General features: G+C 46.4%; 1 protein-coding gene across 1 annotated transcript in view; it reads left to right on the forward strand.

Moving 5' to 3' along the window:
• Positions 1–15,998, forward strand: part of LOC144129564 (uncharacterized) — a 920,144-nt gene that overhangs the window by 177,954 nt on the left and 726,192 nt on the right. The window contains exon 6 of the mRNA XM_077663706.1: positions 11,120–11,152. Coding sequence (XP_077519832.1) covers positions 11,120–11,152 — 33 coding nt within the window. The remainder of the gene's footprint in view (positions 1–11,119; positions 11,153–15,998) is intronic.

Below are 15,998 nucleotides of genomic sequence, written 5' to 3' on the forward strand. Positions count from 1 at the left end.
GTTCGGAATTCTACTATTTACTACACATCGCACACGGAAACAAAATAGCCGCAAAACAACGACGAGAGACGACAAACGCAACCACGCCGCTGCAACCAACCGGCTCGCGCTGCGCAGGGAGCGTGAAAGCAAGAACAGCAGGGACTAAAATAATGTCGCTGGCGATGGGGCTTCTGCAAGTGTCAGCCTGCCGGATGTAACGTCAAAATTTTGGGCGCAGCCTGAAAGCTGTTAACGGGGTAATGGCGTGATCCGAGGAGAGAAACGCCGGAAGAGGGTCAGAGAAGGCTGGCGTGGGTGCACCGTAGCGATATGCTAATTCAGGAGCCCCAAAATATGACATCGGCAGCCGCTGACGGCACAGCCGGGTCACATGTCCTGGGAGACAATATGCGTAGCAGATAGGGCGGTTATCCAATGTGCGCTGCGGGTTAAGAGCGCTTGAGCGAAGCCGAGGCACCAGTCGGGGAGGTGGCGGCGGTAGTGCAGTGAATTCTGGGGAACGAGAAATATAGGCGCTCACAGAAGCGTAGGCGGCAGGGATGAAAGGGCGCCGCGGTTGTGCCAGAGCTTCTGCGTACATGAGCGGCGGGCTCACCTGCGCGGCAGACGAAGCAGGTGAAATTGCCTCTGACGACGTGAGCACCGCGCTCACCTGCCTGACAAGTGAAGCAGGGGGAATCGCCTCTGTGATCTGCTCCTGGATGACTCGGCGGATTAATAGAGCAACCGCATGTGGGAGCTGGGAGATGGACGGCAAGCGAGACAGTTGGCGGGCAACCTCTTGACGAATGAAATCCTTCACTTCAGTTAGCAATCACGGCTGGGCGATGCCACCACAGGACAAACCAGCGAGGGCCTCCACAGAGTTGGTAGGAAGGCGGGTGGAAGCGTGTTGCTGCCGCAGTTCGTCATAGCTGAGGCACAGGGTGGTCACCTAGGCAGGTGTATGAGGATTCTTTGCCATAAGCATCTGGAAGGCGGCGTCGTCGATACCCTTCATTACGTGGTGAATTTTGTCTGCTTCGGTAATCGACGGGTTGAGACGGCGGCAAAGGTCTAAAACATCCTCGATGTAGCGAGTGAATATCTCGACGGTTTGCTGAACGCGACCACGGAGCCATTGTTCGGCGCGAAGCTTGCGAACGGCAGGCACGTCGAATTCGTTCTCAAAAGCAGTCTTAAGCGCCAACCAACTTGGAAGGATAGTGTTCTGATTCCGGAACCACTGGTGGGCAACCCACACTAGATAGATGAGGACAGACGACAGTTTAACGGCGTCATCTCAGTGCTTCTAGCGGCTCACGCAGTCATACGTGGAGCGGCAGTCGTCGACGTCTTCATCGGCGTGGCCGAGAAAGAGAAGTCGGTCACGTTAACGAGCGGTACCGGAAAAAATGATGGCGGCGGGACGGGTGGGTGTGGTCTCTCTGTGTTCGCGAGGTGGAGCGGGCGCCGGCGGCAAGGTTCTGTTACGATCTTCTAGTATGGGGATTCAGTAGCACCTCCACCAAAATATAACGGGGCTCAGGAGTTCTTGGCGAAGAGCAGAAGGGAGCGGCAGGGCAGCAACGAAGGCGGCATCAGCGTAACGTTCAGTTAATTAAAAAGGCAGTTCAGCTGGCAGGTCTCGCGCATCGGACACGACCGTCTTTTTCCTCTTCGGGAGATGCCTGCACTGGGACAGCGCTGGCCTGCTATTTTACAATATGAAGAAAACCGCGCACATTCATACATTTTAGGAAACCAAGTGAGAGATAATCGCAATACCAAATTAAAACACTAAAAATACTTAATTTATTGCAAGTAAAATGGAAAGCGATTATTAGTGAGCAGTCGAAGGAGAAGTGAAATTACTTTTCACGGAAGTCTCAGAGATCGGAATGCAAGAAATTTAACACAATATAGCAAAAAGCTAAGTAAATTGCAGTTCTTGATAATGCGACATATCAACTCTAGATAATGAGACCTGTGATTCGTGTAAATCAGTTTCCGTTAGTGTTTTTTATTTGCTCGGTTATGTTAGTGACTGAATGGTCCAGTTTGCTCCAAAAATTCATCTGGGGAAAATAATAAAATTTAAAACTATTTTTGCTGTGTGATTAATAGGAGAATGTTTGCGCCTGATTATAAAGCGTAGGATTAGTGCTTAGGAGAGTCATTTAGCCTGTACCTTATCAATATAATTCTCAATGCATTACGCTGGTACCGCTTCGATCTGTCGCTTAGTCACTGAGCATGAGGGACCAATAAAATACCATATTCTGGTGATGATGTTATCAGCGTGTCACAACCAAGTTGTTTTGTTGCCGGCGGAACGACGCGCAGGTGTCTGCTGATGTAGAAGAATCGTTTCAATGCTCTTGAAGTAATGTTAATATGAGCGCCCCTTGGGAGGTTATGCGCATGCACTCAAGGTATAGCCTGCCGAAGACTGAATATGTGCACTTATATCTTTGTTTTTTTCCCCGGTTATCGTTTGGATGGGAAATTAGATAATGCTGCGAGATATTTATCTTAGCACAGCTGCAAAGAGAATTTAATTGATTATTAAAGCTATTATTTCGTGGTCATCGGGCCAATCATTTCTCGGTGGAGGATGCAATCATATGGAAAAGCCGAATGTTTACTTAGCACTTGGCAGCAAGAAAGTATCAGGATTAAATGTTACAGGTACTAATGCTACAGGATGTTACAGGTACTAATGTAGATGTTTCGCGGTGAGACTGAAGAAAATGAGAGCAGTCAGACTTTGTCACATATGATTTAATTTTTGAATACGTTTTTTGTGTAATACGCAATCATATGCCTGAGAGAGGTATGGCAATATTATGCCGATCTCTTTTTGATTGTCTATTCTTAGGTACATATGTATAGCGTTAAGTATATGTATATGCTTAGGTATTAGTGTATATTATATGTTAGCTCCGTTAGGTGAGTAACATTCACAGCCCTCTTTGGAAATCGTGTTGAATCACAGAAATGACATAGCCCTCTTCCTGATAAGCTGTTAATTATTAATTGTTTCAAGACGAGGCCTTCAACGAGCATCCAGGCAGTGCAGTTTGAAGAAATGGGCCTGAAGTTCTAAAGCTCAGATTTGCTGCCAGATTTCTACAGAGGAATGATTTCAACTATTTTACTGTCTGCTTGAACAACCATCGTTCTGAGAAATTTGTTTAAAAAAAGGTGCCGCTTTTTGCAATTTCGCTCGGCATATCTCTTAATAAAGATCCTTGAAATTTTATTTGGGCCAGTGCACTTTCTCGTGCCTGTATTTAACAAGATCTTAAATACGCTGCAGTCGATGTGGATTACAGAAATGACTTTTTAGTCCTGCGGGTTGCCGCGATCTTTGCAGGGCTTGTTTGTTCATCCTTGAAAACTGCGGGCACTACGCTTTATCGCTTCGTTTGCGATGCAAGATGCGGCCAGATTTATCTCGATTGATTGCATCCAGGCAGAGTTGATTCTATCTTGTTTCAGAATATTCCAGTAACTCTGCACACGTTATCTCAAAAGTTCCCTATCAGCTATCAATTGAGCACAGCCAACAGCGACTGGCATACTGGGCGACGACCGCCGAGCGCGCTTGTTGCTACGGCGCTGCCGAGTGATTCAGTTCACTGTGGGCGCAAGTCAGCCCTAATAAAGAGGTTGGTGTAGACACCATTTTCGCAGTCTTTCTGTTCTCAGGACTGCAGTCACCGCTTCGTACCGGACACCTCCTGCAAGTCGTAACGCCAGCCCTCTGCGCTTCGCACCCGAGGGCGATCCAGTAGCTCACCGAGCCAGCCGACATCTCCAGGGAGAGCAGCTTGGGTTCGGCACCCTACTGGACGGCACCAGACCGCGAAAAGACGCTGCTACAAGCACCACAACCTCGCAAAAAGGTGTCGACGCCGATTATACTGTAACAGCCGCGGGTGCCGCCAACATTCAATGGATCCCCATGCTAAGACCCCAACGAATGGTTGGACCAATTTGAGCGCGTGGCTTCATTTAACAAGTGGGGTGATGCGGCAAAAATTTAACATATTTTTCTCACTGGAGGGCTCAGCACGTACGTGGTACGAATACCACGAGTCGTCCCTCACGACATGGGAGCTATTCAAGACATAATTATCGAAGGTATTCACCAGTGTCGCGAGGAAAGAATGAGCAGAGCGACTCCTTGAGCCCTACATGCAGCTTCTGAATTAGCCCGTCCACGCTTAAGTCGAACAGATGAAGCGCCTTTTTCGCCGCGCCGACCCCGAGATAAGCGAGGAAAACAAAGATCAGTTTTTAATGCGCGGTGTAAAAGAGCAACTCTTTGGCAGCCTCGTCCGCCAGCCGCCAGAAGCAGCCGACGAATTCATGCAAGAAGCCTGCACGATTGAGAAGACCCTCGAAGTCCGGGCTCGGCAATATAACTGCCCTTCCTCTGTCTGCGGAATGCGTCCGGGCACAACGATTACCACCAGCGACAGCTTGCAGGAAGTTATCCCCGAAATCATCCTCGAAGAGCTACGATGGCTGCTGCCATTTTCCGCACAGCCACATGCAGTGATTCTCATGGCTGTGGTGCTGGAAGAAGTCCAAACGGCACTTGACAACCCTGCGGCCACAGAACCCTAAGCCATGACCTACGCCGATTCAATACGCACTCCGCATCCCAAAAGTCCTCTCCGAGATGAGCCACTTGTTCCATAACGCCGTCTCCCTACCCCAACCCGCCCAGACCACGAACGACGCTCAAGCCCCAGGAAATTCGACGCCTGGAACTCTGACAACCAACCGTCGTACTTCAATTGTGGTGAGGCCAGCCATATTCTTCGTCACTGCCCGTACCAACGCGTCGATCTTCGTGGATTTGGCGCTCACGCGCCACCGCTCCTGGGCCAACGTCTCCAAGATATCGACGAGTACCTGCGTCGAGAGGAGTACTCGCCGAACCGCCTTTTGCGCTCACCACTGCCATCATCGCGCTTTAGGTCGCCACGCCGCAGCTACCCAGCCGCGGTACAAGAAAAGTCTCCCAGCCCACGTAGGGAAAACAAAAGTCATCAATCTCTGGAGGTGAGGTTGCTCCCGTGCGAGACACCGAAAGTCCTCCAACGACCATGCCGTGCGAAGACGCCGCCCCCTACACGCCGATGCCGCATACAATAATAACCTCGACCACAACGCTGACCACCTACAAAACGATGCCTCTACCGAGAAAAGCTTCAACGGCACGTTGTACCGACGATTCTCAGATCCGAATAATCCGTGACCCGACGCCCAGGATAGCGTGCAACGCAAGAACCAGGACATCCTAATTAGAAGCAGTTATCGGCGGCCCGGAAAGTTACCGCTCTAGTCGACACAGGAGCCGATTACTCGCTGACTAATGGAACATTCGCTGTGCATCTGAGAAAAGTTATGTCCCCCTGGGACGGCACACAAATTCGCACCGTCGCAGGTCACCTCATTACACCATTTGGGCGATGCACAGCGCGAGTAAACGTCAAGGGACACACCTATCCTGCGACCTTCGTTGTTCTACTGCAATGTTCGCGCGAAGTGATCTTGGGCATGGAGTTTCTTGACGAGCATCAGGCGATCATCGACCTGTGATCCAAGCTGATCACGCTTTTGACGGACGAGGCTATCCCTTCGGTGACACCTGTAGAAAATCACGTTGCCTTGAGTGTCCTGGAGGAAGATGTGAGCGTCCCACCCCGTTCAAGCGTTATCTTGACTGTAGGTGCCATGAAAGCCATTAACGCCGAAGCCATCATCGAGGGGAACATGCAGTTGTTTCTAGACCGAGGAATAAGCATCGCAAAAGGGATCGCACATTTCCGCAATGGCTAGGCCGAAGTGCTGCTGATTAACTCCAGCGAAGAATATCGGCACATTAGCAGAGGAACGACGATTGATTTCTTAAGCCAAATATCCGTCGTACGAGACTCATTCGCCCACTCCGACCCATCTGCAGAAGGATCACCTGACCATGAGAACTCGCCCACCTTTGACATCAAACCCAGCCCTGCCCCGCAATAGACAAGTCCACATCCACAATCTACTTCGAAGCTACAGCCAGTGTTTCTCGTCGTCGCCGAAGATCCGACAAACGCCAAGTACCATGCATCGCATTATAACTGAGCAGCAAGCGCGACATCTCCGTGAAAGCCCCTACCGTGAATGGCCGCGAGAACTCCCAGCCAAGTAGAAGAAATGCTTCGCGACGGCGTGATCCAGCCTTAAAACCACCCATGGGTGGCACCGGTTGTTCAGGTGAGAAAGAGAGACGGCGCACTTCGATTCTGCGTTCATTGCCGCCGCTAGAACAACATAAAAAAGAGGGACATTACCCCCTCCCCCGCATCGGCGACACACAGGACGGGTTCTGCAACGCCAACTATGCAACGCCAACTATTTATCTTCGATGTACCTCAAGAGCCGCTGCTGGAAAATTCAGGTCGATGAAAGAGATCGCGAGAAGACCGCATTTATCACTTCGGATAGCCTCTTTGATTTCAAGGTGAAGCAGTTTGGTCTTTGTTCCACACAAGCGATGTTTCATCGAGTGATGGACAGAGTGCTGGCAGGCCTAAAGTGGCAAATTTGTCTGGTATATTTACATGACGTCATTTTCTTCGCCTCGAACTTTGAAGAGTACCTCAAAAGACTTCGCACAGTACTAGACGGCGTCAAGTCGTCTGGCCTAAGCTTGAAAGCAAAGAATTGCCACTTGGCCTATGAAGAGCTGCTGTTTCTAGGCCACATCTTTTATAAGGAGGCAGTACGCCAGACCCGCAGTAACTAGCTGCTTTTGAAAAGTTTCCACCGCCAGCCGGAAAGAAAGCAGGGCGCAGATCCCTCGGACTTGACGAAAGAAGAAGGCGCCGACCAAAAGAAAAGATGGGATGACGTTTCGGCTCCCCCACGGGAGCCTTGTTCACAACAAGGCTCCCACAACAAGGGGGAGGCTCGTGAACAAGGCTCCCGTGGGGGAGCCAAAACGTCATCCCATCTTTTCTTTTGGTCGGCGCCTTCTTCTTTCGTCATGTACCATCCAGACCAGACGGGTTTCCGTCAGACTCTAATCCCTCGGACTGTGCGCAAATTACCGGCTTTTCGCGCGTCGCCGAGCCCCTTACCCAGCATACGAAGGCAGGCGTGCCATTTAAATGGGGAGCGCCGCAAGCAGGAGCCCTCAAAGATCTTCAGCGTAGTTGACAGTTCCCACCGATCTTCGCGAATTTTGTTGAAAACGCCGATACCGAAGTTCATACCGATGCAACAGCGTGGGCGCAGGCGCCGTCCTCGTTCAAAAAAGCGACGGGCTGGAGAAAGTCATCGCATACGCTAGCCGTTCCATTTTCTACGGCACAGGCTAACTATTCGACAACTGAGGATGAGTACCTTTCCATCATCTGGACTACGTCGAAATTCCGCACGTACCTGTACAGATGACCGTTCAAGGTGGCCAGCGATGACCACGCGCTGTGCTGGCTTGCAAATTTGAAGGACCCCTCTGGCCGTCGTGGTCTATAGAGTCTGCGCCTCCAGGAGTTTGACGTCACCGTCGTTTACAACTCCGGATGCGAGCGCTCTGACGCAGATTGCTTCGCACTAGCGCCTGTAGATGCACCGCCACCGGACGACGATGATGACGCCTTCCTGGGACCCATCAGGCACAGCTCTTGTGCTCAGCAGCTACGCTCGGACCCGCACCTAAAACGCCTCCTCGAGTACTTGGAAGGCAAGATTGCTTCATCCCCCCCCGTTCCACTCGATTCTGTACACAGAATGATGTCCTCGTTAAGGAGAACTTCGCAACGAAGGAAACAGCTTACCTCCTCTTTGTACCTGCTTGTCCGTGAAAAAATTCTACAGGCTTCACACGGCGAGCCGATAGCTAGACATCTCGGGTTTTCTCGCAACCTTCGCCGCATTCACGACTAGTATTACATGCCCCCCCCCACCCCCCCACCCCCCTGTCTGCCGATGTCGCACATTATGTGAAAACTTGCCGAGATTTTCAGCGACGAAAGACCCCTCTATAAGACCAGCAGGACTTCTTAACCCCATTGAACCCCCCACCCCAAAGACTTTCAGCCGATCGGCATGAACTTGCTTGGCCCTTTCCCAAAGATAACGTATGGACGACCAAGCTAGACGCCATGCTGCCTAACTCTACCAAAGAGAAGAACGTCGACGTCGCCGCCTACTTTCAACACTTGCTCGATTAAGGAACGAAGACCAGCAGCGGATTGACGCCAAACGCGAAGACGCAACAACCTACGAAGAGGCAACGCGGAATGCAAGCCAGGAGACAAAGTCTTTGTTTTGGACGGCCATTCACCGCCATGAATTTAGTGAAAAGCTTTCGCGTAACTATTTCGGACCGTAAAATATTCTTCATCTGCTAGGTCAACTGGATTGTGAATCATCTCTCACGCAATGACTGCATCTCAGCGACGCAGCGTACGACCGGACGTTGTTGATGTCGTCCGTCTAAAGCCCAATTATGCGCGCTAAAGGACGCTGTGTCACCACTCTTTGTGCTTATTTTCGCACGATCCGTTTTATTTGTTCCTAGTTGCCTTATTTGTGTTAATGCATGGGATCATCTTCTTTGAGAGGAGAGTAATGTCGCGAATCTTTCCGGTGTTCGTTTCTTTATTCTTCAAAGCTGCCGTTGCACCACTTTAGCGCTTTGTTTGCGATGCAAGACGCGACCAGATTTCTCTCGATTGATCGCATCCAGGCAGAGCTGATTCTACGTTGTTCTAGAATATTCCAGTAACTTTGCACGCTTTATCTCGAAAGTTGGCTATCAGCTTTAAATTGAGCACGGCCGACAGCGGCGGGCATTTTGTTCGACGTCTGCCGAGCGCACTTGTTTCTGCGCCGCTGCCGAGTCATTCAGTTCATTGTGGGCGCATGTCAGCCCAAGTAAAGAGTTTTGTTTAGGCACAATTTTCGCAGCCTTTCTGCTCTCCGGACAGCAGCCACCACTTCGTGATATCAGTTAATAAAAATAAATATTAAGAATTGGTGTTGGGGCAAATGAAATGGTGCTATATCTGTCTCACATATCGGCGGACACCTGAACCGCGCCGAAAGGGAAGGGATAAAGGAGGTACTGAGAGAAAAAAGAAAGAACGACGTGCCGTAGTGGAGGGCTCTGAAATAATTTTGACCACCTGGCGCTCTTTAACGTGCACTGGCATCGCATAGCACACGGGCGCCTTAGCGTTTTGCCTCCATAAAAACGCAGTCGCCGCGGTGGGGTTACCACCCGGGAACTTCGTATCAGTTTCCGTTTCCAACAGTGAAAACTGACTGCGGCATTGTTGTGGGCATTTTTTTATCATCGTGGAAAAGCCAGTGATTGTTCTGTGTTCCAGCATTTAGACACTTCGAAATATCGGTGCAGCTTTATTGATAAAGCTGTCGGGTGGGGATAAAGTCCGGAGGGTTGGGAAACATCAGTTGACTAGTTTTGAGTTTTGGGCTCCCTAGCACCACACAATGTGCTGGTGAGCGCGTTATGCCGTTGTATATTTTCTTGTCTCGTGTTACTGCTCTGTTTTTCCTTATCATGAGGAGGGTTTTAGCGAAATAACCGTTTTCCTAGCGTAATTTGTGTTATGCCATGTGTGGCACTGAACAACTTGTTACTAGGTGTGATGATGGGCCTAGGCTTATGTAATTTGCTTAATCTTTTCGCTTTTCATTTTGCGTGAATGCTGTTATCTGCAGTTTTTTTGGTTTCGTTGGTATATTGTTATAAATACAAAAATACAAGCCCCTTGAGCTTACTGCGAAGGATGTTGGTATCTGTGGGGTCATTACTGGACAATTCTCCGAACTATCAATACTGAAAAATCGTTAGATGAAGGCTTAGGTTTATGAGGGCTTAACGTCCCAAAGCGACTCAGGCTATGAGGGACGCCGTAGTGAAGGGCTCCGGAAATTTCGACCGCCTGGTGTTCTTCAGCGTGCACTGACATCGCACAGTACACGGGCCTCTATAATTTCGCCTTCATCGAAATTCGACCGCCGCGGCCAGGATCGAACCCGCGTCTTTCGGGATAGCAGTGGAGCGCTATAACCACTCAGCCACCGCGGCGGCCCTTCTTAGATGAAGGATACTCGTGTCACCTTCCATAGTAAAATTATAGAATGTAGAGTGCATTTCTAACAGCCTGCTTTTTTCATATACGTAAAGTGAACACATACTAAGGTGGCATTCAGATAATGCTTTACATATTTTTAAAGCAATGCTGTCATGTTGACAGGGTCGACTTACAAAAATAAAATCCAAGAATGTTCGAAGCGGTACCGATTATGCGCGTGGGCTGCTTGACTACTTGTGAGGGAAAAAAATGAAGCATCTTATCTTCATCTTATCTTTATCTTGTCGTCTGAGTCGCAGAATTGCTGATTCCTATTTGTAGCTTTTTTATAGCGCGCATTCACCCTCGACGGGAACTAGATTACCTTCAACGTCCTCTTGATACTAAGATCAAAATTAAGCTACAGTTTGGTGCACATCAGCCAATCCTTCTCTCTAGCACTTTTTCTTGGGTATCCGTAGTTCTGAAGATATATCCTTATGTTAAGGTCTCTTATGTAATAAACATTCTTTTTAGCAGTGTTATTGCTTTACAGAAAATTTATACAAGAAGCTTTATAAGTTGAAAGGACAAAGGGACCGGTCGAACATTTTGGCAGCAGGAGAGTGGGTGATATAATATCTATCCGTATCTCGGTTTTGTCACCCTCGGAGGAAACAGTTCTAGGGGAACTTTAAAAAAATGACATAAAAAACTACAAAGATTGATTTAGGTGTATGAACAATGCATTTGGCGTAATAGATCCGTAGTGAAATATAGGCTAGCAAATCGAAAATTGTGAAGTACACTTTCAACTTCAGGTTTCTAATTCATTGTAAAGACAGCTTGTGTTTTCTGTAACGTAGGTAAAATTTGAATGTTTTAATTTATTGTTGGGCATAAACATATCGTTAGTGCTACGACCACGGCCGCCGGAGATTGTTTCCGCGACCAAACTATAACCACGGAAAAATTCATGTCTCCTTTTTTGCGTGTGAGAGCAATACTTTGTTCTCTTTCAGATCACCGATACCATGCCCGTGAAAACTACTCTGGTAAGCGTAAATAAATATAGAACTGCATGCTATTTCGTAGTGCTTGTCGTTGATGCTAGGTTCTCAGTTCCGGGGAATGACTGGGCAAGAACTTAGTTTGTTAGGTCAACATAGAGCATAATTACAATAATGCAAGCCATACTGAACCCAATGGCAAATTATTAAAAAATCTTTGAAAAATGCAGTAAACATAAATGTCACGAATCACAAAACTATAGCTTGGGCGCACAATTTCAAAGGCCTGTGCACCGATAAATGCAGTAGTGTTACTTTACCGCCTGAAAGCACAACGTATATTTGAAACATGAAACCAGACGGCACTTTATAATGACACTTCTCGAGGCTCACAAATAATGACAGTTCACTTGCTAAATTTTCTGGCCAATTTCGATCCAGAGAGCCTGGGACATATCTTATCCCGATCAAATTTGAGTATCAGACGATAGTAATAAAAAGCACAATGAGCAACATTCTCATTTTCACACTGAAACTTGACTTCTGGTTGACGACTCTGCTGCTTTTGGTTATATATAGAAGAATACGTAATGGGTACATAACCCGTGTCTTGCCTTTTTTTTTTTTGGCGTGCACAGTTCTTGCTAAAATACTATGCAGGAACTGGAGGCGCACCACACAATCAGCTGGAAATCAGGAACATTGTAACGCGGTGTGATGGGTCCAGGGATAAAACGCAGCCTTTGATCTTTGTGCGTACTTAAATGCCATGCTTCGCATTTAGACATTAGAGTGAGGAGAAATACCGGCCGGCAAGACACGCATTTCGAATGCAGGAGGAAGGCAGAGAAATAATTATGTCTGTCGAAGAGGGCAGTCAATGCGAAAACGATGAAAAGTTTTTAGGACGGCTAAATTTCAAGTAGAATCGTCTTAATACGGACACTGACAGGATGAATTTTGGTATAAGTGGGAAATATTTTCATAGAAGGTTAGGTTAGGGCTCGTGTGCATGCAGTAAGGTTTTATGAGAAAAGTTGTTTAAAACTACTTAAACCGTGCTGGAACACATATATTGAAACACTTTACTCGCCACACCAAATCACGTGGTTGAGCCAATAAGGACAATGAACGTGGACTAACAGGAGCACACTTTGCCTCTGATTTTTGAAGTACTTGGCCCTATCGGCAGCTGACGCGCTTTTTTAGAATTCGACGATATTGAAAGATTCCAGTCTAGGCTGCTTTAACGCGCTCGTGGTGTTCCTTCTGTTATTTTTTTTCGTTGTATTTGGTTGCGCTACAGTGTTCTGAAGTTCAAAGTAAAGCTTGCCAAGTTACAATACGCTAACATTTAAAATGGCGATGTAACCACGAATAAACCCCATTCAACTGCGGAGATGCTTAACGGGGACGGCACGGACGTTGAGATTTAAACTCTCTGCCATTTTTTCTACGAACTGCTGTGGGTCGTCGGGTGCCCGCAAGCAATGCTGCACTTGCTTTGCCTAAGCTGCCGATCTTCTCGCTTCAAACCAGCCGTTTCTGCCAGTGTGGATGACGCCATCAATCATCCTCCCCCGGCGCTGTACGTTGCAAAGAAACATAAACCTGTGGTTGATTTTAAACAGCGATTACATAATCACTTCAACATCAAGCCAAAATATTTCACTTGCTATAGTTGAGATTTTCATACATTCGACGCTTTTAGAGAGGAAACAAAAGCGCCTGTAAAGACAAACACCACGGAAGAACGGCGCACGCCACATGTTAACTTCATCTAACTTTATTCCCTGTGAAGCTAACGAATATAAAAAAACCAAGGCGTGTGCTGAAGCAAACCCCGCAAAATCAATAACACCAATCATGATATGACATCTCGGTCTTAAAAAGGGTCACATGAGTATCACTGGCACAGTCTTTACCTTCTTTTTATGTGGTAAGCTTGCAAAACGTCCCGTGCCTTAGTACCTTCGCACCCTTGTAGAATTTTTTTTACACGAAGTATGGTTCGCATTGTTTGCAAGCATTTATCTGTGGCGAGTGTTCTGCTAATCGGTGACTCAAATTATATTCAGCACAATAATGCCAAAGATGCGTGCCTCCTCCTCCTTTTAGGAACCGCATGTGTTAAGCTACATGATCATTTACGCATCACCCCGTTGGGCCCGCATATGCCTTCCCGCGGGCCAGAGGTATCTCATACACCACACTGGTGCATCACTTCACATACTGTTTGCCAAGTTTCTTTTTACTGGAAATGCTCTTCGTACCTTCACCGTCTACCAGAGCTCAGCAAGCTTTCGTGGAGCCGAAAATACAACAAGAACGCCCCGTCTGTTAGCCACCATTTTCACAATGTGAGCGATGCGATGAACATAAGGAGACGCTTCTGGTTTCACAGCTTGTTTTCTTTGCTGACACGGCTTTGCAAACATTGTACATTTGATCACTGCTGTTTCTTAGGAGGGCCACAGTAACAGCGAGGTTATTAATTATGTTATTATTGATCCTTTGCCTGTTTACAACATTTGAAATAGCGGTCTTATATTATAATCAAACTGCGAACCAAGAAATGTAAACATACAGCGGATCACCTCAGGGATGTTAGAGACATTTCGATGCAAAAAAATGAACGTATATTAGGAATAATTTCCACTTCTTCGACTACTGGTAGGGCGTTTAGTTGTCCGGAGATATTCCTTTGCATATATCGTAACACGTTTCAGTACACAGATATAAAAAATACCAAAATGAGCTCGTAAGCCTTCGATTACCTCGCATTTTCTTAGAATGATTTCCAGTAAAAATCCTCTTACCGAAACAACTTGAAAATAACTGAGGAAAGCGAGGAATGATTATCACTTTGACAAGTTCGATGGCGGGACCGATGAAAAGAAAGATTGGAATAGGATGAATCGACTCTTAAACCGTAAGTCGGCAAGTAGAACTGACAGTATTACAATGAATGACATTAGTTATAGTGGACTCGCACTCGCAATAGAGTTTAATAGCTGTTTCAGTACACTTGTTGATAGTGAACACAAAATGGCATTGAATTACACTGCTAACCATACAAGCAAAACTGCTCCTCTAACATGCTGTGATGTAAATGGGGTGATTAAAGTACATAAAGGCATGAACATTGCGAGCAGTGAAGACGCCTTTGCACTGAAAATGAAACCTGCCATGTACGTCTTGGAAAATATTTGCCCGATTTTAACTTACATTTATAAATCGTCTGTAACTGCAGGAATTTTCCGTTCACACAAGAAAATAGCGAAAGAAGTTGTTTTCTATAAAGCTGGTTCAAAAAACGATCTCGGCAGTTATAGGCAGTAACTATAATGCCTATACTTGTTAAGAAGAAAAATAAAGCATTAATGGCTTTTTAATTTTCTCCGCAAGTACAATGTGATAACAACAAAAGAGTTTGGATTTACACCTAACTACTCATCTGAGATGGCTGTCCTCAAGCAAAAAGAAGTAATCCTAAATAACATAGAATGTAAACGAATGACTGGGAATATACATAGACTTCTCCAAAATTGTTGGCAGGATTAATCATGAGACTATTCTTAAACTTTATGAATACGGTGTCCGGGACAAGGCACTATCTCTCATCACCAGGACTTTAACTAACCGAGATCAGTATGTTTCCATAGACAACAATAGTTCAACTCATAATAAAATATAGCATAGTGTACCTTAAGAAAGTATATTTGGCGCCCTATTATTCAAAGTATACAATAATGATTTAGTACAGACTAACTTTGAAACAGAATATGTAATTTACGCTGACGACCCAACCTGATTTCGTCGGACACCAACGCGAACGATACAGTCGAAAAGTCGAACAGCGTGGTGGCTAGACTTAACTAGTGGTTTGAAAAAATAACTAAAAGACACACGTATAACGAAGGCGAGATTTTTAGAGCCGAAATTGTGAAATGGATTGTAAATACAGATTGTCTTGGGTGATAGTAGGATTAGAAATAACTAGTGTTGTAAAAAACCTATTTAGCTATTTCACACTACAGTGAGCCTTTGCCAGGCTCTGATAGGAGTGAAATGATGTAACATAGCATAAAAAATCACGTTCAATGTGTTCCGAAAAATTAATCAAGGACACAAAGCGCATGTGAATTGTCGCATCAGCGGAGAGCACAGCTGTAAATTGAGTCAACGACACTCATGAACAAGAAATACGAAAGCATTGGCTAGCAATAATTTTTTCAAAAGTGAGTTTTCCTCAAAGAGGGAGTCAAGATTTTTAACAGAAGCATAAACTGACAAATCATTCATAAGATAGTGGGGCAGGCTATACAATAACTGTATGGCGCGAGGAAAAATGAAAACTTAAATACGACGCACATTGCAGCCAACCGTCTAATGCACATGTCGTAATTGATTCTTTCAGAGCGGTGATGAGGTGGCCTTAGGTAGGCGTTTTTATCTGTGCTAATACAATCGTAATAAAGCAGAAGAAATTTTATGCTTGCTACCTGACGTCGGCAGTCTAACGGCGATATGCTTGCCCTATTGCGCCGAAGTGTCACCCAATCGCAACATGAGTAACGCCAAGAAAACTAACAGCAAGGTTCTAAATTCTTTCTGATTTCTTTTGGAGATAACAATGTTAAGAGTTACAAACTATGGCGCTGCACTAGAGAATCGATCTTATTAGGCGCTTAGCTTTACATGTGAGGGCGCAGCTGAATATTTTCGCTCCAGGAATACATGTTGTCAGTGTGCTTTTGTACAGATGTTATCCATGCGTGATTTCCAGCTAAACCTTTCAGTGAATATCACGCTTAAGTATTTTAAGGCGAAAGCCTTTAATGACTCATACTCGCGGTGTCCGTCCGTCCCTGACTCTCTTCAACTCGAT

Source organism: Amblyomma americanum, chromosome 4 (genome assembly GCF_052857255.1).
Source record: "Amblyomma americanum isolate KBUSLIRL-KWMA chromosome 4, ASM5285725v1, whole genome shotgun sequence".
Taxonomy (NCBI): domain Eukaryota; kingdom Metazoa; phylum Arthropoda; class Arachnida; order Ixodida; family Ixodidae; genus Amblyomma; species Amblyomma americanum.